The sequence below is a fragment of the Vipera ursinii genome (assembly GCF_947247035.1).
Source record: "Vipera ursinii genome assembly, chromosome: 6".
NCBI lineage: Eukaryota > Metazoa > Chordata > Lepidosauria > Squamata > Viperidae > Vipera > Vipera ursinii.
This window is the reverse complement of record NC_139515.1, coordinates 54,220,436-54,247,320: the sequence shown is the minus strand read 5'-3', so window position 1 is coordinate 54,247,320 and position 26,885 is coordinate 54,220,436. Positions and strand designations below refer to the sequence as shown.

The 26,885-nt window shown below is 37.5% G+C and overlaps 1 protein-coding gene across 3 annotated transcripts in view; it reads left to right on the top strand.

The window, feature by feature from the left end:
- Positions 1-3,193: 3,193 nt before the first annotated feature.
- Positions 3,194-26,885, top strand: part of NR2C1 (nuclear receptor subfamily 2 group C member 1) — a 42,124-nt gene continuing 18,432 nt past the window's right edge. For 2 of the 3 annotated variants that reach the window (XM_083366385.1, XM_083366387.1), the window contains exons 1-7: positions 3,194-4,629; positions 19,452-19,507; positions 21,322-21,397; positions 21,968-22,075; positions 23,038-23,265; positions 23,834-23,915; positions 24,415-24,594. In XM_083366385.1, coding sequence (XP_083222511.1) covers positions 21,344-21,397; positions 21,968-22,075; positions 23,038-23,265; positions 23,834-23,915; positions 24,415-24,594 — 652 coding nt within the window. In that variant the 5' untranslated portion in view covers positions 3,194-4,629; positions 19,452-19,507; positions 21,322-21,343. Of the gene's footprint in view, positions 4,630-11,425; positions 11,524-19,451; positions 19,508-21,321; positions 21,398-21,967; positions 22,076-23,037; positions 23,266-23,833; positions 23,916-24,414; positions 24,595-26,885 lie in introns of all 3 variants that reach the window. The other variant, XM_083366386.1, reaches the window with a different exon arrangement.

The window sequence follows — 26,885 nt, the reverse complement described above, 5'->3', positions numbered from 1 at the left end:
GTATATCCCAAAGTTCAATAGGCATGTAAACTTGGTTCTTCAACCAGCTGCTGGGTGAGAACTATGCAGTTTTGGGAAATTTTTATTTGTTATTTTCTTAGTTTATTGCCCCTTTCATTTGTATATTGTATTGGCGATATGATTGTACACCCTCCACCATCACCCTATCAAGGTGCTTATAATTTTTATGACCCTATAGTCACTTAGGGGTAGAGTTGGGACAACTGAGTGGAGCTGGCTGGATGTCCTTCCTGACACCTATGTGGAGTGTGCAGCAGATATTTTTTCTTTGTGCCCTAAGAAAGAAACATCTGCTGCTACCTAGGATTGAACTCTTAAACTTCTAAGTGTGAAGCAAGTATCTTCACCACTAGGTCACCATGCCACTCAAATGTGATTTATAAATAAAAATACATAAAAATATAGATCTGAATAGGCATCATGAAATGAGTCCCATATCAATATCTTATTGAATTCTAGGTCACAATAACTGAAGCTGACCTCTTAAATTCTGATCAGATGGCAATCTCTTAAGCTCAGTAAAATTGGCAAAAACTGTGGCATGTCATTTGCAGCAGGTGTATCCTCCAACATATTGCAACCTTTTACAAGGGATACTGAGTCAGATTAGCCTTGAACAGTCCAGCCACCATCTGAATTTTTTTACAGAGCATTTCACTAAGAGGATATTGAGAAGTAAGTTCTCTGTGCAATCATTTGGAGTGGTACTTTGCCAGGTAGAGAGAGACATGAGATCTGAGTCCTTGCTAGGTCAGAGTGATGTAAAACCAGATAGCCTTTTTCCTCAGTGATGAGGACTGTTCATGTTCCAAATTAAACTGCACTGATTAACACTCAAACTGGAGAGGAGGAGATCTCTATGCTCCCCCAAGACCATTGGGAAACCAGCAGAGAGTAGGAGAGTCACTAATCATCTTCTGACTTCTCGATCTCTTCACCTTTCCTTCCTACTGATGACACTGATCTTTATTTCCCTTTACCCAAGCAAATATGGTCCTTAAAACCAACAACCTAACAAAACAAAATAAATCGACTTCCGCTGGCGGCGCGGCGCCGAAGACAGCCTCCCCTGGCTGCCCGCGGCTCAGCTGTTTGTTTTTTCGCCCGAAACAGCGCCGATCAGCTGTTCGGGCGAAATTGAAGCCCCCTCCTCGGGAGAAGAGGAGGGGGTGAGGCCCCAGGTAGGGGTAGAGTTCTCCGAGGCCGCCTGAGCTTTGAGCTTGGGCGGCTGAAGGATCGAACTCCCCCGAAGCCTGGGTTGCTCCCAGCTGGCCGTCGTCTCTGCTCCGAACTTCCTGGAGCAGAGCCAGGCGTCTGCGAACCATCCGTGCCTGAAGAAAGGACTATGATTTAAAGGAGCAGGCAGAGCGGTACAAGAGGAAAAGGTGGAGAGATGAAGAGGATTATTTTATTTTACTCTCAAGCTTGATGGACTATGCTTAAAACTTAAAGTGAAAGTGCGTCACAATTGTAAGTAAAAGATGGCGGCTAAACCTCCCCCTAGAACTTTTCGGAGTGCTGGAAATTCTCCGGTGCAACAACAATCATTACTGCAGGCGTTGCATTCTCCTGATGTATTGACATCGAAGGATCTTGAAAAACATACCCAGTTAATTTTGGAGTCAATGGGTGTTAAATTTGCACAGATGGAGGAGAAATTGGAGAAATTGGAGCAGAGAATGGAAGAAAGGATGGAGCAGAAACTTAGAGAGATGAAGGTAGACATTTTGTCCTCAGTGCATAAAGTAGCTAAATGTGTGGAGGTGCTGGATGATCAAGTGGAAGACTTGACTCAAAAGAATGCTATATTAGAAGCAAAAGTATTGGAAATTGAAGATTTAAAAGACAAAATGGATAGCGAACAGAGTTTGGCTCAATTTTACCAGATGCAGTTTGCTGTTAGAATTAGAGGCCTAAAAGAGAATATTAAGGAAGATTTAAAGCAGCTGGTTTCTGAGGCTTTTGAGGGGGTATTGAACCATCCAGCATCTGAAATAAAACAAGGCATGGACAAAGTGTTTCGTGTGAATTCGTGGATTGCTAAGCAGAGAAAGTTGCCTAGAGATGTGGTGGTTTATTTTGTAAAAAGGGAAATTAGAGATGAAGTTATACAAGCTGCCTATGATACTAAAGTTGTGATTGCTGGTCAAGAAGTTTTGGTTCTAAAAGAAATTCCTCCAAAGATTTTAAAGAGAAGGAAGGACTTTATATTTCTTGTGCAAGAGCTCAAGCAAAGAGATATAAGGTTCAGATGGGAGATCCCAGCTGGGTTGAGCTTCATGTATGATGGCAAAAGGTACTGTTTGGGTACTGTGAAGCAAGCGCATGATTTTTACAACAATGTTTTAAAAGCAACCCCATCAACACTTCTGGAAGCTGCAGAGGGATCTGGAGAAGGAGAACATCAAGAGGATGAAGATGGACAGATAGACGAGAAGGGTACAGGAGGAGATCAAGCTGCAACTCTTTTGGATGATCCTAGAGAACAGAGGGTGACGCGTGCTGCCTTAAAACGCTCAAAAAAGATTAAAAAATAAGACCAGTAGAAATCTATGGAACTTCCACAATATACTTATAGTCAAGTGGTAGTTGTGTTTTTAAGAGTTTTGGGATGATATGTATGGTAACAGAATGTTCAATTTGGAATTAATGGACAATTTACTACAGAGGAAGAGGAAGAAAGTTTTGTGGGTTAATGTGGGTTAATTTGTGTAAGAACTATCTATTATAGCCTATTTTGGCTAGAGAGGTTAATAGGGATAGGTGCTTGTGATGTGTAAGTGAGAATATGTCTAGGTAATAGTGAATTGTGGAAGAACATAGATGGGAATGATGCTAGTTTTCTTTTATTTTAGTTCTTTATACATATTTAGTATTGTTAAGGATTGGTTTACTCTATATAAGCTAGAGAGTGATGGATTTTAGAGTTTATAATTGTTAGTATATGATTGTTTATGATTGCTTTTTAGATATATACCTTGTATTTTGCTCTGGGAAGTGGGGGGGGAGGGGGGGAGGAGGGGAAGTAGAGGGGTGGGAGGCAGGGGAGGGAGGAGGGAGAGGGGGAGGGGGGGAGATAGGGGGGAGGTAGGGAGGGGAGGAGGGAGGGGGAAGGGGGGTTTTTCAAAGGAAAATTGTATTTTAAAACTTTTCAATAAAAAAAAAAAACAAAACAAAATAAATCATATTCTTAACCTTCCAATTAAAGGAAAAAAGGTGGGTTCAAGCCTTTTCACAAGGGGTAAGCAAAAAGAAACAGCCCCCTTTAGTGATAACGCGGTGCCAATAGTAAGCTCTGATAGTTTCTAACTTTGACAGCAAACAGATTTTGAGGAAGTATCTGGAAAATTTGCCTGCAGTTTTTTCTATTCTGGTATCTCAAGTTTAAACAAGTAAAAACGGGTCGCTCATAAAGGACAAAAACGACTTTCTAAACTAAAGACTGCTAAATAACGTGTCAGATAAAGATGCTTTCCAATCTTGACTCCCAAGGACTTCTACGGATCCAAGTGTACAGTTTCTTGGCAACGCAGGAAAGTGCTTCCTCGATTTCCCAGTAAAGCCTACAGTAATGGTGGCCTCCCATCCGATCAAATCCTTCTTAAGTGTCCAAGCCTAGACTAAATCCTCCAGGGGCTTCCAAGTGATAAAAAGTCTTCCTAATATGACCTGGCTCTTCGAGCTCTCTGGCCCAGGCTGAGGATTAATCTTATTTTAATTGGGGTTTTATTTATACAGGGACAAATATAATTTTTTTTAAATTTGTTTTTAACTTTTGTATCTTGGTTTTTAATTACCCTGTAAACTGCCCTGAGTCCTTCGGGAAAGGGCGGTATATAAATGTAATAAAATAAAATAAAATAAAATAAAATAAAATAAAATAATAAAATAAAATAAAATAATAAAATAAAATAATAAAATAAAATAATAAAATAAAATAAAAAAAATAAAATAAAATAAATAAATAAAATAAAATAATAAAATAAAATAAAATAATAAAATAAAATAATAAAATAAAATAAAATAAATAAATAAATGTGTCTCTGAAAATTGCACGTAATACTGAATAGACATTCCAACAGCTCTCTCCACTCGCCTGCTTCATAAACCTGATCGACAGGAAAAACCGCGAGAAAATGCTTAGCTGGTTCTCACACAGTTTCTCCGCCCCCCTCCCTTCATTGTTACGGCTAACCCAGGGGTAGGCAACCTCGGCTCTTTTAGGACTCATGGACTTCAACTCCCAGAATTCCTGAGCCAGCTATGCTGGCTCAGGAATTCTGGGAGTTGAAGTCCATGAGTCCTAAAAGAGCCGAGGTTGCCTACCCCTGGGCTAACCAAAGGCAAAACGCTTCCTTCCTTCCTTCCCTTTCCTCGCCGGCACGGTGACGTTCGTTCTTCCCTCGCGATGGGCTTCCTTTGCGCATGCGCAGCCGTTCTGCGGGCGGCGGAGGCTACTGCGGAAGGGGGAGGGGAAGCAGAGCGTTACGCCACGCCACACGACGGGACAGGACCGAACGTAGGCGGCGGGGTCACGAACTCTGACCTCCCAGGTCCGGAGCCGCCACCGACAAATAAAGCCTAAAGAGCTGCAGCTGCGCCTGACAGGTAAGAGGAGGAGAGGGCGGGCATAGAGAAGCGAAGCGCCGCCGGTGGTATCCCAGGCCAGAGAGGCCTTCCCTTCCTTCGGAGGTTTGGCTGGCCAGGCGGCTTCGTCGTGTTTCCTAATTGCGGCCTCTTCCGTGCCCTGTCGTGGCAGGATGCCGTTATGCTTGTGCTGGGCGGTAGAAGTAGTAGTAGTAGTAGTAGTAGTTCCTCCTGGTGCCGCCGCCGCCGCCCCTCTGACCTTTCACCCACAGGAAAGGCTTGTATCTCCCCTCCCCGGATCCTAGCCGCGCCCCGGGACCTTTTTCTTGTGGACCTTCTGGGAATTTGAACGCGATGGAGTTAGCCCGGTCGTCACTTAGGCTGCCGCTTAGCTTTGTGGAAAGGCTTCGGAACGTTGCGGTCTTGCCCCGCAGCAGCCATTTTGTGTCCGCGGGTGACAGCGGGCTGGTTCCTCCCTCCGACTGGTTGATGGACGGGGCCTCCTGCTGGGCTAAATACTTGAGGCCTGTTCACTCCAAACTGCAGAGGAAGTGGGTTGACTAGGCCAGGGGTAGGCAACCTTGGCTCTTTTATGACTCGTGGACTTCAACTCCCAGAATTCCTGAGCCAGCTGTGCTGGCTCAGGAATTCTGGGAGTTGAAGTCCACGAGTCATAAAAGAGCCAAGGTTGCCTACCCCTGGACTAGGCTAATTCCTTCCTGTATCATTGAACGTTGGTAGATACAACAGCAACAACTCCCACCAACAACGTGCCTTCAGTGACAACTTTAGATGTTACCGAAAGGGATTCCTTTCATGATTTTTTCCCCTGATCACGTTGATTTTACACGTAGTTATGTAGCTCTCTGTGAGCGCATTCAAATGCAAGAATTACTCTCGGTCTGTAGGTGTGGTAAACTCTGTTCTTAATTTTAAAAGATGAAGCTTAATTTTCTACTTCTTTTGTCCCATAATTTTGAATAATAGCAGGGCTTTTTTTCTCATAGAACGCTCAGAACGGAGTTCCGGCACCTTTTTTGGATGGAACCTTGTAGGGTAGGCAAGGCAAGTTGTATGACGTGTGAGTTCCGGCACCTTTTTCTTTTACAAAAAAAAAGCACTGAATAATAGTGTGAAAGATTACTTTCTGATTCGTTCCTCCTATGTGTCTATTTTTATGCACAGTGTGGGTCGTAATTATAGCAAAACGCTTTCAGTATGATTTAATTCTCAGGCAGATGAGAATTTACTGTGGGCTAATCTTTGGTAAGGATTTTAAGCTGTCATCAGTAACTGATCTAACAATGTTACCTGTTTCTGCTCTAGAAAATATTGCACTGTAATTATTTTACATTTCTTTTTAGCGTGGTATATACAGTCCACTTTTTCTTAAGCTTCAGACCAGAGACACTGCAGATGTTACATTATATCATGCCCTCTAATGACTCTACATATCCCTCCCTGCAATAGCATTGACCACTGGGACTGAATATTTCCTAAAGCTAATGAATGGTATAGCTCTCTGGCCCAGGCTGAGAATTTTTTAATTTTTAATTTTAACTGGGTTTTTATTTTTTCTCAGGGTTTTATTTACGTAATCTTTTTTAATTTGTTTTCACTTTTGTATTGATTTTCTTTTAAATATCCTGTAAACCGCCCTGAGTCCTTCGGGAAAGGGCGGTATATAAATCTAAATAATAAATAAATAAATAAATAAATAAATAAATAAATAATAAACAAACAAACAAACTTGTAGAAGGATCATATTGATAATTTAAAAATAATTACTAGTTGCAAAGCAATACCTGTCGTGCTGGTCAGCTGTTTGGAGCTAGCACAGTGCCAGCAGAACTGGAGTTGATAGGCCTGGAGATGTTGGAGGCAATCGAGAATATATTTTTGGAGGCAGTTATAGTAGTAATGGGGCATTTATTTTGTTTTTTAAAATGTTGCTGAACTGCTGTTTTGCTGACTTCATTTTGAGGAATAATCTTATAAATGCAATTGCCCACAAATTCAATTCCTGATAAACCCAATGGAAAAGATCTGTAATTAGATATACTTGATGAGTCCCAACCCTGATGAAACCAGACACATACTGCCTCCTGGTGCTCAGAATACTTTTCATTAATGACATCTAAAAGTATCTGGCTTTGAAGTCTGGGATGTAGCATTTTGATTCAATAAAAGGGATAGAAGTAGGGTTTTCTTCGAAAATAATTAAAAGTGTTCCCTTGCCCATTCCCTTACTTATTCTTAACATGCATTTATTAGATTGCATTGGTTGACTGGAACTATTTCTCTTCCTTGCCCTGTATAAAACTCTTTGTTTCTGCTTCTATTTGCTTATTCTCTATGTTCTTTTAATTGTATTAAAGCAGCCATTGAGTTTTCTTGAAAATTGTGGTCTAGAAAATTGTTCGCATATTTCAACTGATATAGTAATTAGAATTAGAATATTTTCACTATGTAATGTGCCTACAATTGTATATCGTACAGATTACTCAGAGATACCCTTTCTGTTCTGTTCTTTTTGAAATTGGCTTTGTGGTGTTAGGTAATAATTGCCATGTATTTAAAAACTATTATTAGAAATCAGAAACAATACGTACTGCTCTTTTCTATTTTCCCAGAATTTGGTTTCAATATTTGAAAAATAATGTAATTCTTAAAATGTACAAGATATAAGTACATTTGGTAATTCTGTATGTAAGCAAGTATTACTATATAAAACCTTCCAATCCAGTTTGATAGTTTTGTTACTTTAAATCCATTATGGGGAAGTGTGCAAAATGATGCACAAATATCTCTCAATCTAAAATCTACTTATTGAACATATGGTTAGACTAAAATTGTAGCCATTTTTCCATTTTTTATGAGTAATCTTATGTTCAAAATATCCTTATGTATAGATTTAGCATTACATACTTTTAGTGTGAATATTATAGTTCTGGTATAAATTTTAAAATTCAATTTTGTTAGTTTCAAAAATGATAGTGAAGTAATTGATTTCTGGGATTTCTGAAACTTCTACTACTTAGCTCAGACATGTCAAACACAAGGCCCGGGGGCCAGATCCGGCCCGCGAAGTGGTTTCATGCGGCCCGCGAAGCCATCCTGGAAACAGTGAGGGAATGGCCCCCACTGCCTTGGCCCTGGCCCAGAGACCCTCCTTCTGCCAGAGACCCTCAGATCTGTCCCACTCCTGCCCAGGCCCCCATAGGCACCCTTGATGCGAACGATGTAGAGCTGGCCACGCCCACCCAGTAGGCCATACGCACTCTAGCCACGCCCACCCAGTAGGCCACACCCAACCAGGCCACACCCACCCGGCCCCCTGAGGGCAACTGCAATGCTGATGCGGCCCTCAATGAAATTGAGTTTGACACCCCTGACTTAGCTGAACTTGCAGTAATATTGTCTCTAAATTTAAAAAGTGAATAGTTATCTCAAAAAGGAAATTCTGTTGGATTGGATCAATTATACTGTTGCAAAGAACTTACTGAAGCATTGAAGATTAATAGATTGGGTTTTTAAAAAAAATATATATAGGTGTTAATTTTTGCTGTTCTTATTATCAAAAAAAGTGAGGGTGGGTCAAATACCCATAGAAAACTTTAGGCTTCAAGCAGCTATCAATTAGCCCTTTCAACTGAACATTGCAGAAAGTAAAGTTGTGATTATTTTATTCTGCTATAGGCTTTTTCCAAATAATTGTCATGATCTTAATTATTTCAGATTAATTAAAAGTATCACTTATATTTTTCTTGATTGTTTAGAGGATCTATAAAATTAGAATGCATAAGCATCTAGTGACTTAATCATCTTCACAGTTCTTTGTTTCAGAACAGACTGTAGTTATAAACAAATTAATCTGGAAACCTAGATGACAATACTGTAATATATGCTGCTGTAATTTGTTATTTACTGTACAGCAGTACATAAATTGTTGCAAGATATACATAACTTAAAATCTTAAAAAAATATTTTTATTGTAATGAAGTAAATGTGAAGTTGCTATTTAAAATAATTCATCCAGTTTGTGGTCTTTCTAGGTAGCATTTGCAACAGGTTAGAGCAGTGGCCCCCAACCTTTTGGGCACCAGTGACCAGTTCCATGGAGAAAGGTTTTTCTACAGACCAGAGGGTGCGTGGTTTTGTTTGCTGCCTAAATCTCACAAATGGGGCTTCACTTATTTGAGTGGACCAGTTTCTGGCATGCCGTGGACCGGGGGTTGAAGACCCCTGGGTTAGAGTCTATCTTCTGCAGTTACATCTGAGTCATGGATAAGTAACTTACAGTCTATAATTTTAACGGTAGGTTTATTTTAACAGTGGGAGACAGAATAACACAAAAAAAATCAGAAATCCAAAAAAACGCATTTCAAAAAAGTTATAAATTGATTTGCATTTTAATGAATGAAATAAGTATTTGATCCCCTATCAGTAAGATTTTTGGCTCCCAGGTGTCTTTTAACAGATAACGAGCTGAGATTAGGAGCACTCTCTTAAAGGAAGTGCTCCTAATTTCAGTTTGTTATCTGTATAAAAGACACCTGTCCACAGAAACAATCAGATTCCAAACTCTCCACCATGGCCAGGACCAAAGAGCTGTCCAAGGAGGTCAGAGACAAGTGGGAATGGGCTACAAGACTATCGCCAAGCAGCTTGGTGAGAAGGTGACAACGGTGCGATTATTTGCAAATGGAAGACACACAAAATAACTGTTAAACTCCCTCGGTCTGGGGCTCCATGCAAGATCTCACCTTGTGGAGTTTCAATGATCATAGGAACGGTGAGGAATCAGCCCGGAACTACACAGGAGGATCTTTTCAATGATCTCAAGGCAGCTGGGACCATAGTCATCAAGAAAACAATTGGTAACACATTATGCCATGAAGGACTAAAATCCTGCAGCGCCCGCAAGGTCCCACTGCTCAAAAAAGCACATATAAAGGCCCATCTGAAGTTTGCCAGTGAACAACCAAATGATTCAGGAGAACTGGGTGAAAGTGTGGTCAGATGAGACCAAAATCAAGCTCTTTGGCATCAATTCAACTCACCATGTTTGGAGGAGGAGAAATGCTGCCTATGACCCCAAGAATACCCCCCATACCATCAAACATGGAGATGGAAACATGCTTTGAGGGTATTTTTCTGCTAAGGGGACAGGACAACTTCACCGCATCAAAGGGACAATGAACGGGGCCATGTACCATTAAATCTTGGGTGAGAACCTCCTTCCCTCAGTCGGCATTGAAAATAGATTGTGGATGGGTATTCCAGCATGTCAATGACCCAGAACACACGGCCAAGGCAACAAAGGAGTGGCTCAAGAAGAAGCACATTAAAATCCTGAGTGGCCTAGCCAGTCTCCAGACCTTAATCCCATGGAAAATCTGTGGAGGGAGCTGAAGGTTCGAGCTGCCAAACGTCAGCCTTGAAACCTTAATGACTTGGAGAGGATCTGCAAAGATCCTGAGATGTGTGCAAACCTGGTAGCCAACTACAAGAAACATCTGACCTCTGTAATTGCCAACAAGGGTTTTGCCACCCAGTACTAAGTCGTGCTTTGCGGAAGGTGTCAAATACTTATTTCACTCATTAAAATGCAAATCAATTTATAACTTTTTTGAAATGCATTTTTCTGGATTTTTTTGTTGTTATTCTTTCTGTCATTGTTAAAACAAACCTACCATTAAAAGTATAGACCGATCATTTCTTTGTTAGTGGTCAAACATACAAAATCAGCAGGGGATCAAATATTTTTCCCCTCATTGTATGGTTCACCATATGTTGTATAATTCCAAATCCTGTCGGGCATAGGCTGTAAGAATAGCCAAAAAAAATCACAACTGTACTTAAATACTTCTTGGTAAGTATAGATTCCCTTTTTTCCTGATATAAATTAATTAATTAATTAATTAATTAACTTATTTATTTTTGGGACTTATATGCCGCCCTATCTCCCAAAGGACTCAGGGTGGCTAACAACAATAAAACACAATAATACAAATGTTAAAAAAGATTAAACTAACAAGCCCCAATGATAAAATGATAAAATATTAAAAATATTCTATTTAAAAATCCCTATTGTCAGTCCAGGTCAGCCTGATGGAAGAGAAATGTTAATTACTCTGATACTTTCTGTATATTTACCTGGAAATAAACAATCCAGACTTACAAGTGCTTACAAGTAATTTTTAGATGTGATTTGTACACTTGCCAAAAATAGAAACATAAGAAGCTATAACAGGATTAAGGTGTCTGTGATGCTTAGGGTGTTATGGAATAATTGTTAGCAACTTTAGTCCGCATAGCTAATGGTGAAAAAATAATTACAACAAAAATTCATTATCTGAAGATTTTTTAATACAATATGACTAGGCTATTTTTTGTAATGACAATGGTTACCCGTTTCCCATAATAAAATGAAGATACTGTCATGCCAGATTGGTAATGTGTAAAGGTCTGCCTTTTAAGACCACCAAGAAGCTGCAATTAATGCTGGCTACTGTGGGCCTGGTTTTCTATACATCAGCAAGTACAATTCAGAGTATTGGTTTTCACCTTAAAATCCTATGTGATTTGGCTTCTAGCTTTTTTTAAGATTGCCTTCTGTGTGTGAAACTGATATATGCATTCCAACACATCTCTCAATAGTGTTTCATTACCAACATCTCACTGTCAGATCAGTGCTCATACTAATGATCCTCTGAAAAATAGTAAAAATAATTTTTTTGGAAAGCATTTGGAGGATGATGAGTGTTAGCTACCTATACTATTATAATATATTATTACTGTATTGTTACATTAGTTTTTGGACCATGAGAAAACTATTAAAGGAGGAAAATCAACTTGTTTGAGCTGTGGAGTTGGAGAAGGCTCCTGTGTATTGCTTGGACAACAAAGATGGCAAGTACAAGAGTGTATACAACCAGACATTTTACCGGAAGGCAAAAATCATAAAATTCTGCCTTACTGATTTTGGCCATGTCATGTGATTAAACTAACTGGAAAAGGCAGATATACTCAGAATGGATGGTGATAAAAGAAACTGAGGCTGCCAAAAATCATGTTGGCTAAGCCAACCCCAGCCAGAGCATAAAACCACTGAAAAAAACCATACAAGATAAGAAAATATGGAGAGAGGTCTATACAATCATTGAGAATCTGACACAGCTGAACAGATAGCATCATCATCATCTTAGTTTTAATATTTATTTCCAGTATTTATATTCTCCCTCGGTCCTAAAAGATTCTGGGCATATAACAGCATGATAAAACATAACACAAAAATCCAAGCATAATGGAAATGAATAACAAGGTACTGTAAAACACTAAGGTCTAAAAGCATGCTCAAGAAGATGGTTTTAGTTGGGATCTGGTTTTCTCCTTGGTAGTTCCTTGATTAATGTATTTGATTGCCTGCTTCATTGTTAGCCTGCTTTCTATTTGAATTTTTATTGATTGATTGATTGATTGGATTTGTATGCCGCCCTATCCCAAAGGACTCAGGGTGTCTAACAACGATAACACAAAATACAAACATTAAAAGGTATTAAATCAAATTATCCCATAAATAGTCCAATTAAAAACACAATAAAACAAAATTAAGAAAACCTCCCTTCCATCAGTCCAGGTCGGCCTGTTGAAAAAGCCATGTTTTAAGGTCGCGACAAAAGGAACAGAGATCCGGGGCCATCCGGAGCTCCAAGGGGAGTTGATTCCAAAGGGCAGGTGCCCCCACAGAGAAGGCCCTCCCCCTGGGGGTCACCAGTCAACATTGTCTGGCCAACGGCACCCTGAGGAGGCCCTCCCTGTGTGAGCGCACAGGGCGATGGGCAGTCGTTCCTGGCAGCAGACGGTCCTGCAAATATCCCAGACCTAAGCCATGTAGGGCTATATAGGTAAGAACCAGCACCTTAAATCTCACCCGACGGACAACCGGTAACCAATGCAGCTCACTCAGGAGGAGTGTAATATGGGAGTATCGGGACGCTCCCATCACAACCCGCGCAGCCACATTCTGCACCAGTTGAAGCCTTCGGGTGGTCTTCAAAAGCAGCCCCATGTAGAGAGCATTGCAGTAGTCTATACAGGAGGTAACGAGCGCATGAGTGACCGTACGTAGGGCATCTCAGTCCAGATAGGGGCGCAACTGGCGCACCAGACGAACCTGGGCAAATGCCCCCCTGGCCACGACTCCTATATGATCTTCTAAACTGAGTCGTGCATCCAGGAGGACGCCTAAGTTGTGCGCCCTTTCAATGGGGGGTAACTCCTCTCCCCCCATAACCAAAGATGGAATATTCTGGATTACCCGAGATGCCGGTACATATAGCCACTCGGTCTTCTGCTTTTTCCCAAATAACTTTATTGAAGAGTATAAGTAGGAGAAAATGTACACAAACTACAAAATATAAAAAAGAAAAATGTGAAGAAAAACAAGTAACTTATTTACTTACATATCAAATTTTTATGGCCATCCATCTCACAATTGTGACTTTTCATTCCAATTCCCCTCTTCATCCCAACAAGTGCAAACAATTTAAATTTATCACCTTACTTAAGAAGTTCCAAGAAGGTTCTACATCCATTTGTGCTACTCAGGAGACCTTGAGGACACAGACAAACCTCCAAGGGGCCTCAACGGCTCCCCAAAAGAATGCAAATGACCAGCTGTCTGCAAGGAATATAAGTCCTTCCATTCCCCACCATCCAGTCAGAGCTGAAGCAGCTTTTTGGATGAGAAGCAAAACGTCTTCAAAGAAAAACAAAGTCCAGTTGCCTCTTGAAAATGCACCTTTGGGACAACCATGACCTGGATGACTGAGAATCTCTATAGACACCTCTCTTAAGATACAGGGTGTATTCTCTTCACCTCTTATCTGTGTTTCTTCCTTATCAGCAAAAGCCCACTGAGGGATGCCAGATATAACTAATTATCTTTCTTAACCTTGATTAAATAAGCCAATTTGTATTCATTCCCTATAATTTTAGCATTCTTAATTCTTAACTCCTTGCAATAGTGTCCCAGAACTTAATTTCTTGTCATCTTTTTTGTCCTTTCCCAAAAAAATATTCAAAACTTTTGTAGGTGTTTTTTGTGCATCCAGTAAGAGGACATTTTTTTTTGTCACTTTGCAAAAAATCGTTCAAAACTTTAACAGATCATCTCTTTTCTGGGTTATTGCTTGGATGAAGCATCATCCTGTTTCATTTGTAAGTCAACTAAATTCTTTTCTGTATACTGTTTGCTTGCTACATTTATATCTACACTCAAGATTAATTTCAAATTTATCCAGAGTAATTTGTCTGAAAATTTCAAGACCATTTTTCATAATTTTTTATTAGAAAACTGTTAAAATATTTTTCCATTCTTTATTCAATTGTCTTCTTTCTTATCCTCCAGCTACCTCTAGTGTCCATTATCTTGTTTGACCTAAGAAAACGCAAGAAGTCCCACTTTCCCATGGGGTTATTCTAATAATTTAAAATTACAGTTCCATCTGAATCCTAAATCTGTTGCTAATTTTCTACAATCAATAGTCTGAGCATTCTTTTTGCTTTTGTTTTATCCAAAAACTTACATTTTAAAAAGTTTAAAATTGAATTTAAAAATTATTTCTAAGGAAAAGGCAATTCACCAGCTAAATAATGTATAACTTGCTCTTTCTTCCAAAAGGTCTCAAACATCCCAGGTTATGTGATAACCACTTGTAACTTTTCCACTCAACTTCCAGTTATCTTTAGTGAAGCATCTGCATTTCCTGCCTCGGATGAGGAGAGCAATCTTTCTCCTTCTGTCCTGGACTCTTTTTATAGAGGCACAATTAAAAGCATTTTAACAAATTGCATCAGTGTTTGGTTTGGTGGTAGCAGAGCCTCAGATAGAAGGTGCATACGGAGAGTGATAAGGACAGCTGAGAAGATTATAGGAAGCTCGCTTCCCGTTATTCAGGATACTGCCTATAAGTGCTATGTGCTTACAGGTCGAAGCATTGTTAGAGACCCCACACACCCACTTCACAGTCTATTTCTGTTGCTCCTTTCTGGGAGGAGGTTTTGAAGTATTTCTAGCAGGACTACTAGATTCTGCAACAGCTTTGTTCCTTATGCCATAGAAATACTTCAAAACCTCCTCCCAGAGGGGAGCAACAGAAATAGACTGTGAAGTGGGTGTGTGGGGTTTCTAACAATGCATTTCTATTGCATTATATATCCGAATCAGACTGTGTTGTTTCTCTGTGTCATAGATGTGTGTGTATGTGGGTATATGCATAGTTTTTTGCATGTTTATGTGGAGTATATTGGAGGTGGTTACCCTTTGAGAGCTGAATGCAACAAAATTTCATTTTAATGTATGCTAATTAAAGTGACAGTAAAGTTATTCTATTCAAACAAAATCAATGGGGGAAGCTGGACTCGCTTATTGACTGCATGATGCAGTTTACAAGTGCAGTAATTCACCTGCCAACCATACAAAAAGGTCATAAAATTGGCTGCGACTCAATAACCACCTTGCTCAGCAATGGCAATTTTGATTCCAATTTTGTTTATAAATTGAGGATTATCTGTACAAAATTAGCATGTTGTGCAAATTTAGTATGTATTTATGAAATCGCATAAGTCCAAAGCCTATATAGAAATGCAAGCCCAGGATATGGGGTTAATGAATAACCTTATGTAAATGATATAGGTAGTCCTCGACTTACGACACGAGTCCAAAATTTCTGTTGCTAAGCAAGAAAGTTAAGTGAGTTTTGCCTCTTTTTATGACCATTCTTGCCACATTTGTTAAGTGAATCTTGAGTTCCTCATTGGCTTTGCTTGTTAGAAGGTTGCAAAAAGTGATCACATGACACTGGGACACTGCAACTGTCATAAATATGAGTCAGTTGCCAAGTGTTTCAATTTTGATTATGTGACCAGAGGATGCTGCAATGGTTGTAACTGTGAAAAGCAGTCATACAGTAAGTCACCTTTTTCAATGCCATTATAATTTTGAACATTCACTAAATAAACTGTTGTAAGTTGATGACTACCTGTATATGCAGAGACATAACATTCTCAAGAAAGTTAGAATAATATTGTCAAGATCATAGTTTTCTGAGTTGTAAAATATGTCTTTGAAAACATCATTCACAAAGGCTTGAATGAAGAAAAATTGATACTTTTGAATTTTGGTACTCAAGAAATTCACTGACAGCTTTATAGAGTGTAAGAGTAAAGCAGTCAATACTACATGGAGAAAAAATAGTCTGAAAATGCTAATGAAAAAATTAAGCTTAAATATTTTGCACATATAGTTTGCAAGTAAGGATCACCCAAGAAGATCATCTTGCTTGGAAAAATCAAAGGCAATTGAAGACCAACAGACAATATGGTAGTAGAAGTATCATTAATGACTTAACGTGAATCTATAAAATCTCCAGGAAGCAAGATTCCAACAAAATGATGTCCATTCAGTCACACAAAAAAATCAAACAAGTTTAACTATGGCATAACATATGCCTCAACAGTTTAAACTCTAATCTCCAGAATTTGTGAAGAATACCCTTTTTAGCTATACAAATTATGATCGTTTCAAATACTTCATGGATAGAAAACTGTTTTTATGAAGCTTAAATTTTCAATCTACTCATAGTGAACTAGAACTCTCTCTAAATAGATACAGTAAGGAATTGAGAATATGTGGTACGTAGAGAACCAGTTTGGGGTAGTGGTTAAGGCATCAGGCTAGAAACTGGGAGATCATTAGTTCTGGAGCTGTCATAGTCATGAAGCCAGTTTGGATGATCTTATGCCAGTCACTCTCGGGCATAAGGCAATAACAAACCACTTCCAAAAACCCTCGCTAAGAACACTGCAGGGACTTCTCCAGGCAGTCATCAGGAGCCAACAAACTGACGACACAAAAAAGAAAAAGTGGCATTAACAAAGAATTGGTTATAGAATGTAGTTTCTAATACATCTAGCTTTTTCTCAAGGTTGGAAAATAATGGCTAGAAGTGTCCATTGTGAGGAAGCAAAAAAATACTTGATAAGATAGAAAAATGTGGGTTAGATAGCATCACCACCAGATGGATTCGTAGCTGGGTGACAGGCCGTACTCAGCGTGTGGTCCTCAATGGAACCGCATCTACATGGAAGGAAGTGTGTAGTGGGGTGCCTCAGGGCTCTGTTCTGGGCCCAGTGCTCTTCAATATCTTCATTAATGATTTGGATGAGGGGATAGATGGGGAACTCATCAAATTTGCAGACGACACCAAGCTGGCAGGAATAGCCAATACTCCAGAAGATAGGCTTAAGATACAGAAGGATCTGGACAAACTTGAACACTGGGCACTATCTAACAAAATGAAATTCAATGGTGAAAAAAGTAAGTTTCTACACTTAGGCAGGAAAAATCAAATGAATAGGTATACTATAGGTGGTACCTTGCTCAATAGTAGTAACTGTGAGAGGGATCTCGGAGTCTTAGTAGACAATCACTTCAATATGAGCCAGCAGTGTGCTGCAGCTGCCAAAAAAGCCAACACAGTGCTAGGCTGCATTAACAGAAGGATAGAATCAAGATCAAGTGAAGTACTAATACCACTTTACAATGCTTTGGTAATGCCACACCTGGAATACTGCATCCAGTTTTGGTCACCATGATGTAAAAAAGATGTCGAGACTCTAGAAAGGGTACAGAGAAGAGCAACAAAGATGATTAGGGGGCTAGAGGCTAAAACATATAGGTAGGGAACGGTTGCTGGAATTGGGTATGTGTAGTTTAATGAAGAGAAGGGTGAGGGGTGACATGATAGCAGTGTTCCAATATCTCAGGGGCTACCACAAAGAAGAGGGAGTCAAGCTATTCTCCAAAGCACCTGAAAGCAGGACAAGAACCAACAGATGGAAACTAGTCAAGGAGAGAAGCAACCTAGAACTAAGGAGAAACTTCCTGACAGTTAGAACAATTAACCAGTGGAACAATCTGCCTCCAGAGGTGGTGAATGCTCCAACACTGGAGGTTTTTAAGAAGAGACTGGACAGCCATTTGCCTGAAATGGTATAAGGTTTCCTGCCTGAGCAGGGGGTTGGACTAGATGACCTCCAAGGTCCCTTCCAACTTTATATTGTTGTTGTTGTTGTTATTGTTATTATTATTATCAATGTGCTATTTATTATAGTAAGAAAACAATATTAATTGCCATTAAAAAGTATCTCATAAAAGTGTGTGTAGGTATGTTAGGTTTAGGCAGTGATAAAGTTTCAAATGAGCAAAGTTTAGAGAATAATGTATGTAAGGCACTAGTGGTAGTACCGTAGCTTTATTATGATTAGTAACTACAAATAAACGCTATGTTAAAAGAAAAAGGTAAATTCAAGTAAAATTATGTAGGCCATTATAAATAAGAGTTGAAAAAAAATCTATAAAACTAACAGTATAAATATTCAGAGCTAATTTACTAAATTACTAAAACTATTAAATTATCCATCACAAAAAACTTCAAAATATCTAATTTTTAAGTTAGTTGTAATTAGAACATTTAACTTCTTAAGTGATAACTCATATTAACATAAATGAAGTAATATACATTTGTTAGCTTAACTTTGATTGTTGCATAACATTATAAAATCATGCGATGAATTTTAAAATATATTGACCAGAAGATTATAAGATTGTATAGGGAAAGCTAAACTATCTTGTCACAAATGCCACTTTCTTGGAGGTCCTATCCAAAGTATTAGCTGTAAAGGGGATAATAAGATTAGCACCTGCATTTTTCTTATCTCTTGTTAAAAGAAGTCTAATCGGAGTCTTTAATGCCAATTTGAATAAAAGGAGTAACATAAACATGGTATTCATTCAATTTCTTCTATGTGCATAGATGTTCTTGTATTGGTATGCCATTTCATATCCTTTTGGAAAAGGTGAAGATAAAACATTGAGTTTAGCTAATGTACAGACTCTAGGCAAAAAAATGTTGGTAAGGTATCTGACCTCTGATGCCTTCTTAGCATGCCTACGTTTCAGATTTTTTAAGTAAAGCTTAGATCTTTTTGTAAATCTAGGTCAAGAAAGTTATGTTTATTTTTCCAATAGACTTTTATCATAGCCAATTAAGAAGGGCCAAGAATTCTTTATTGTCCATTGTAGGTGGGTGGTGTTTCTTTTTTGATAGTTGGGACAAATGTACCGGTACATCCCTGTTTCACCATCTTCTTAGTGGATATTGTTGGAGAGAAGACAGATGGTCTCAATAGCTGATGGGACTTGCATGATGTTATACTGTATAATTAATATGGGAACATGGTAATCAGGAGATGAAACTTGGTTTCTTCCATATCTTGCTTCTTGAGATCAAATTAATGCTGTCTAATGAATTTACCATGGAGTCATGCAGTGTACTTTTCAATCAAAAGTTAGAGGTAACTAGATGGTAGTCTAACATTGAACAACCCTTGCTCTTCCTCTGTATAAGCACTCATCTTGCATTATCAGCAGTTCCTTTTCTGATTTACACAACTGTTTCACAAATTTGATGAAAATGCATGTACTTTAAGGAGGTGCTGACAGGTATGATGTATGCATTGCAAATCATCTTTCCTTTTAGAATTCAGATCTCGATACAATCTATGAGTGAGTGTGTGTGTGTGTGTGTGTATTAATCATAATCAAAACATTAAAAAGTCACTGACAATCTTCATTTCAAACAAATAAAGTTTAATAAAATATTTGTGCTTAGTATTTTGCTAATTCTTGCATTGATTAAGAATCCTTCTATAAATCCATTTTTGGATTTCGTAATGCTTTATAATGAATTATTTTTCTTTCTATAAACTCACAGGAGTCTCCAAATAATGATTATGCATACAGGAACTGAAGTATAACATTATACCTATGGTAAGAATAAGGCATGATTTCTGTTTGTATTTCATCATTCAATTCAACTGGAACAATTAACAAAAGAGAAAATCGAAAAATAATACAAACAAGAAAAATTAAACACACGACATCAGTGTATTCATAAATAACATTTAGGTATTTATTTAAATACGTAAAGCCTGCCTTCTAGTGTGGATGAGATTAAGGATGGATATAATTTTAAGAATTAAATCTAATATAAAAATTAGAATTATATCAAAGAAAAATGAAAAGAAATAGTTTTTTTTAAAAAAAGAATTATATACAGGTAGTCCTCAACTTACAACTGGTTATAATAGCCTTAGAAAGGGTGCTTTATGGCCCATTAAATACTTACTGCTCTCTTAAAACATCACCCTCATGGTCACCATGCTTTTTGGGCACTTGGCAATCTGTTTGCACTTAAAACCGGTTGCCAAGTGCCTTGCAATTATGTGATCACCATTTGCAATCTTCTCTGCTGGCCTCTCTGGAAAGTCAATGGGGAAGCCAAGAGGGAAGGTCGCATGCTGCAGCTGTCTGCCAAGAATTCTTATTGTCTCTGGGGCTGGTCAAAAGAGCTGCCTGCCAAGGGAAGCTTCAATGGGCTCCAGAAATGGATCCTGGATGCTAGAAATCCAACTTCTGTTCCTGCAGCCTGACAAACAAGTTTTCTTTGTGCACAGAGGGGAGTTAACTCCACCAGCCTATAGAAACGGAGCTCAGATCCCAAAGAAGAGTTCTGTTCCATGTACTGAGGGGAGCCAAAATCATTTGGCAGGCAGCTTTTTCACTCTATCCACTTAACCATCTTGGAGATCACTTAATGACCGCAACCAGGAGTGCCAGCGTTATGGTTATTGAGTGAATCAAACCTGTGGGCATCTCTCTTAACGACCACTTCATTCAGCAACCAAGATTTAGATCCCAAATGTAGTCGTAAGTCAAAGACTACGTGTAGTAAAATCAGGCAGACAGTTCAGATAAAATTTATATTGCCTCTATAAGTGAATGCCAAAATAAGATCTGAATCTTGCCTTTTATGGCTTCAGTTTAGATGAGGGGGAAAAAACTATTTTTCTGTTTGCCTGGATTTATTATTATTATTATGATTGGTATTTAAATATTTCTTATAAAAACATTTACTTCCAAAAACATCCTAGATTAGGTATGTACTTTGTAGAAATTATCCTGGCTTTGAAATTAGTACTTAATTCTTAAGGAATTATAAACATCTATAATTGATAGATATTTATTCAAAATGAACTTTTAAAAGATGCCTTAAATAAAACAGTCAAGTCCATTTTTAAAAATATAGCCATAATTCAAATTAGAAATAGGCAAACATGGTCTTTTCCTTATCTGTTAAGCAACTAGGAATTTAGACCAATAGAAGTAATCCTCGTTTAGTGACTGCTCTGACTGCAATTATACCTTGTTTAGCAACTGTTTGCAGTTATGATGGTGATGAAAAATAACTTTACGTCCAATCCTTGCATTTAAGACTTTCAGCAAAAGAAAACTGAAATAAGATCATAAAGACTGTTGTGGTTTCACTCAGTGACTGCTTCACTTTATGACCAAGTTGCTGGTACCAATTGTGATTGCCAGAAGAAGACTATTTATACTTTTTTTTGCATAAGCAGGAAATGCTAATGCCATGAACCTGGAATACTGTAGATCTTGAAAGGGGTACTCATTTTTCTCTGCAAAAAAGCAAGGAATTAAAGTAACATGAGGTCAGCTGCTTCTCTTATCCAAATTGTTCATTATTTGTATTGTCATTTTTTAAAAGGAAAATATCTCTTTTACAGAGAATACTGATGATTCAGAATCATGGCAACTATTGAGGAATTGGCCCATCAAATTATGGAACAAGAAATGGGGGAGGTATTTACATTTTTTTTCTAAAGTTTTATAATAATAATAATAAGGAATGTATAGAAATTTTTTAAGGGACGCGGTGGCTTAGTGGGTTAGGACGCTGAGCTTGTTGATCAGAAGGTCAGCAGTTTGGTGGGTCAAATCCCGAGTGCCGCGTAACAGAGTGAGCACCTGTTACTCATCCCAGCTTCTGCCAACATAGCAGTTCGAAAGCACGTAAAAAATGCAAGTAGAAAAATAGGGACCACTACGGTGGGAAGGTAACAGCGTTCCGTGCGTCTTTGGCGTCTAGTCATGCCGGCCACATGACCACGGAGACGTCCTCGGGCAAGCGCTGGCTCTTCGGCTTTGAAACGGAGATGAGCACCAGCCCCTAGAGTCGGAAACGACTAGCACACATGTGCGGGGGAACCTTTACCTTTACCTATAGACATTTTTTACTAGGTCATTATCCAACACTTTGGAATTTTGTGGGCAACTTGAATGCAAAGCAAAAAACTTTATCCTGTGCTAGAGGAGTTTACTTCCAATAAACAATGCAGCTTTCAGTGTTTTCTTCTTCTTTTTTTTTTGTAGATAACACACTCCCAAGGGTCTGTTACACAGACATTAATGGACGGAACAGCACAAAGAATTCAGATTGTTCCTGCTGATGCAGGACTTTCCTTACCACAGCGGATACAGGTAAAAGCTATTTTGTCTCTTTTTGTACTCCATTAAATAATTGAAAAATATTTTGATATCTAAACATGATTTTTAAAGCCCTAGAAAAACATGCAGAAATATAATAAAATGGAAATATATAGAATACATCATATTTATTACGTTTTAAAAGAAGTATTCTGTAAAAAGAAAGCTGCCAATATTTTCAGTATTAGAAAGAGGGTCAGTTGCAAACGGTTGCACTCTGTTCTTCAGATTTTTTTTATCTCTTAATTCTTCAAGCCATGGAGAAAAATCATAAGAAAACAGTCAGAATATTGATTTCTTTTATTTCCAGATAAAAGTGTTTTCCAGAAAAATGCAAGCAACCAGGAAGGCTCTCCCATGTGCTCTTATGGAGAAGAGAGCATCTTCTCAGTGCAGAAATAGATGATAGATTTGAGGAAAGGGATGCGCTTTATACTACTTACATAGTATAAAAGGAACGATCTCTCATTAATGCATTAGATTAGCCCTTCCCATCTAATGCTGTTCAGATGTGTTTGATAATTTTTAACGAACATGTTGACTGAGAAATATGGATAGCTGTCTAGAATTCTTCCTATAGTACATTTTCAGGAATAAATTCTTATCTCAAAAAGAATTGAATGTATTCCAATAAGTGCATATTTTTAGGGTTTTGATTTCTATTGTTTCTTTAATAAAAATTATAAAAATCTTTCCAGGACAGCAAGTATAGATTTTTTTAAATTGTTGATAAATTCGAGAACTAGACTATAAAATGTATTCCACTGAGTAATTTTCCACAGATAATGATTCTGGTATAAAATGTTTAAGGCTGAAATATTGTTGCTCTTAGTGTTAATGCATGGAATACTCTGAAAACAGATTCAGTTTGTGATCGCAGCTGTCTTAGATCACATCTTTTAAAAACTTTTTTTATAGTAAATTACAATAATAAGTTGAAGCAAATATGTTACCAGATTGTTACAGATCAACAGACAGGGCAAAAAATTCAAATTGTGACAGCACTGGATCAGACAACAACAAGCAAACAGTTCATTTTAACAAATCATGATGGTTCTACCCCAAGTAAAGTGATCCTTGCAAGACAAGATGCTACACCAGGAAAGGTTTTTCTGACAACTCCCGATGCTGCAGGAGGCCAGCTGTTTTTTACATCCCCAGATATATCTGCACAGCACATTCAGGTATGGTGTCCTATTTTATGATGGTTTATTCATACAACTTTTAAAAATGAAAGCCGCCTCAGTAGTTATGATAGGCAGTTTTATGCTATCAAAATATAGCAACTTTATATCTGAGGAATATGCAGGTGCTAAGTTCTTTGATATAAATTAGATAACAATGTAGTCCAGCGAATAGTTTTATTGTTTATGATGCTTATGAAATTAGAAAAAGTATAGTGGAATAAAACTATATTTCTAACCATTCTAGACATTCTGCATCTTAAATTAAATCTTAATATTCTAAAGTAAATACAGTTTAATTTTGATTAGATTCAATTTGAAATACAGTAAAATAGAAAAAGGGTGAAAATCAAATTAAAGAATGACTCATAAGCCCTTAATCATAATTATGTTTATTCTTTCCTGTTTAGTTTATCAAGTGCAGGATTAATACAATAATTTCTGAGGTATTACCAAATGCATACTTCTTTGAAATATGCTTCCTCTCTTCATTTTTTGGAATCTATAGATATGACTTTAAACAAACGTTAGTGAAAACAAGAAGTATTACATTGTATTTTTTTTCCAGATTTTGACAGACAATTGTTCAACAGAGCAAACCTTAAATAAAGTATTTGATCTCTGTGTTGTTTGTGGTGACAAGGCTTCAGGTAAATCACTATGTACTTTGCAGAATGAATTTTAAGAATCTAACTTTTTTCATCTTATCAAGTATTAACTTCATTTTCTTTTTCTTTTATGGGTAATATACTTAAAATTGCATAAATATGATTGCATTGAAGCTAAGAGCTGTTAAAAACATCAGAAAGGAAAAATCAAATTCTTAAAAGTATGAAATAATTCTGCTTATAATGAGACATTTTGAATAGTACTTATATGTGATAAATAGCATAGTTCTTTGAGCATGTTAATTTCTATTTCCATGCAGTTGATATGAGTATCTCTGATGAGCATGTGACATAAATATAGAAATGTCTATATTCCATAAGCCTGCATTCTTTTTTCAATGGCAACATTTATCTCAGTTTAAGCATAAAACATTTTGCATTTTGAGCAGTCAGCAGTTCTGAGAACAATACATTTGTTAACATGTATCTGATAAAACAGAAGCAAATAGAGTAAAGTTAATACATTTTGTTATGAAATCAGGACGCCATTATGGAGCAGTGACTTGTGAAGGTTGCAAAGGATTCTTTAAAAGAAGTATACGGAAGAATTTGGTATATTCATGTCGGGGAACAAGAGATTGTGTGATTAACAAGCATCATAGAAACAGATGTCAGTACTGTAGGTTGCAAAGATGTATTGCATTTGGAATGAAACAAGACTGTAAGTTTAAAAGTCATAAGTAACGTAATGCTGTATTGTTTTTTGCACCATTCTTGCATGTTACATTTAGCTAGATAAATAATAAATTAAAAGTTTAGAAAGACTACCTGTATGTTAGAATTCTTTTTTAAAATATATTTTATTGATTTTCAACAATAACAATCTTTACTGCTTAGCAACTAGCGTGTTGTCTGGGTTCATATATTTAAAAACAATAGTTTATTAATTAATAATTCCATAGTCAATATATTAGTTAACGATATGTATCCTTGATCTTCTCTTCTTCCAGTAGTCTCCTTTTGTCAACATTAAACCAATATAATTCTTAATACTCTCAATACATACAAGGTTAAATATAAACATTTTTCTTGTGTTTGTACAAATAACAATAACATCAACATATAACATCTTTTCTAATTGGCTTATGTATTTATAAAGGTCACCTTATTGAGTCACTATGTGTCTTGTTTTCAAGATTCTTATTTAAGCTTAGTTTCCCCTCCGTGTTCAAACCATTCTTATAAGTCATGATTTTCTCAAAGTTAATTACCTTTAAATATCCAAACTGTTCATTCATATACACCATCCCAATATTTTTACATTTCATATATTATAAAAGATACTATGCTACTTGTATATCTTATCCCTCTTACTGTAGGGCCTCTATATCCAAAGTTTATATATTCTTTTAACCATATTCAAACAAGTGTTTAATCATATAGTACTCCATCTGGTAAATCGAGTCAAATCTCTTGAATCTAACTCTAGCCTTTTTCTTTTGCGAGGAAGCTTTCCAAGTCAGTATGTTCAGCTTGCCAGGGGGATTCTTCCTGTATTTTTGTGAATGTTGTTGGGAATAGGAAAGACAAATTAGGTAGGATGTACATTTTTTGTCTCCCAAACAGTAATGATTCTCCTGGCAGCAATATAATCCATTTTGTTAGATCTTCTTTCTTATCCTCAAGTTTGACTTGGAATCCTGAAAGATAAAATATCTTCCATTTTCATTGTTGTAGCAAAATCTTGCGGATATTCTTTTGTTTGTAATAAGTTGTAGTTCTCTTCATTTGCAGCTGCCTTATTTAGGTCACTTCTAGTTTGTGTTCTGTTATCTGATTTGTTTGCTCATTCTTTATCGTCGTTTTCTGAGAGTTTTTTAATTGTAAGTTTAGATTAAGGATCTGCTCATTTATGTCATCAAAGTTGTTTTTAATCTCATCATAATTTGAAACAATTGTCATTTGAATCTGTTGCAACATTCCTCCTGGAATGTATTTGTCTTGTCTTGGAGTATTGTATATAGTCGTTCACCAGTACCATAGTTTCTGTAATTAGCCGCCTCAAGCCAGCCAATCTTAAAATCCAAACAACCAAATCTTGTATAGTTCTTATCTTTATATATGTTTTTTTACAATCCAATGTGTTTCCAATTGTCAAAGCATCACTAAAAGCAGTATTTTGTAACAGTTCTTCTGTTCATGGGTCTTACAGTTGTCATCCAGCCAAAAATTCAGTCCAGGGTGTTTTAACCACCTAAGAGCTTTCCAGTAAACTCTCCCCTAGAAAACTAGCCAAAAGTCAAGGTTTTTTTTTCTCTGCAAACAATTCTTGAACTTAGAAATCACAGCTCAGTAAGTATTTATAATCCCAGAAGGTCAACAGTGTTTAAAGCGAATGTAGTTCTATATAGTAGATAGCTCAATGTATTTTCTTTCCTTTGTTCCCAGCTGTTCTCTATTTGGGTAGAAGTCACTAAGGTTCAAAGGAACAAGTTGTTCTCTATTTCTGGGCGTTTTGCCAATTTCTGAGTCAATGCAGCTGTAGTTTTATATTCTAATCCTCCACTAGATGTCAGTAACTATTCATGTTCCAACTTTTAAAACAAATTATTTTCTTATATTTTCATCAATACTCTTTCCTATGTAAAATCTTAACAGGTTTAATAATTTTCAGATTTATTCAGACTGTAGTATTACTTCCATTTCAATATATTTCTGTCCCCCATAAAAATTAATTCGACACTTCCGTCTATAGAAGGGTGGGGGTGCGTTCCCCTCCCTTCTCATTTTCAGAGGGTTTTTTTGCTTCTTCAGGATCTTTTCCAGGAAATCAGTTACAAAATAGGAGAGAGAAGATCGATATTCTCACCCAGTTCCAAGCACGCTGTTCACAGTTGTTCTGGTTAGTGCTTTTGGACTTTGCCGGTAGCTTGGGCTAGTCACCGAGGTGTAGCTAGCCTTTCTCCTGTCAGGTTGGAGGGCTTCCCCCGGATCAAACGGATCAACCACCAT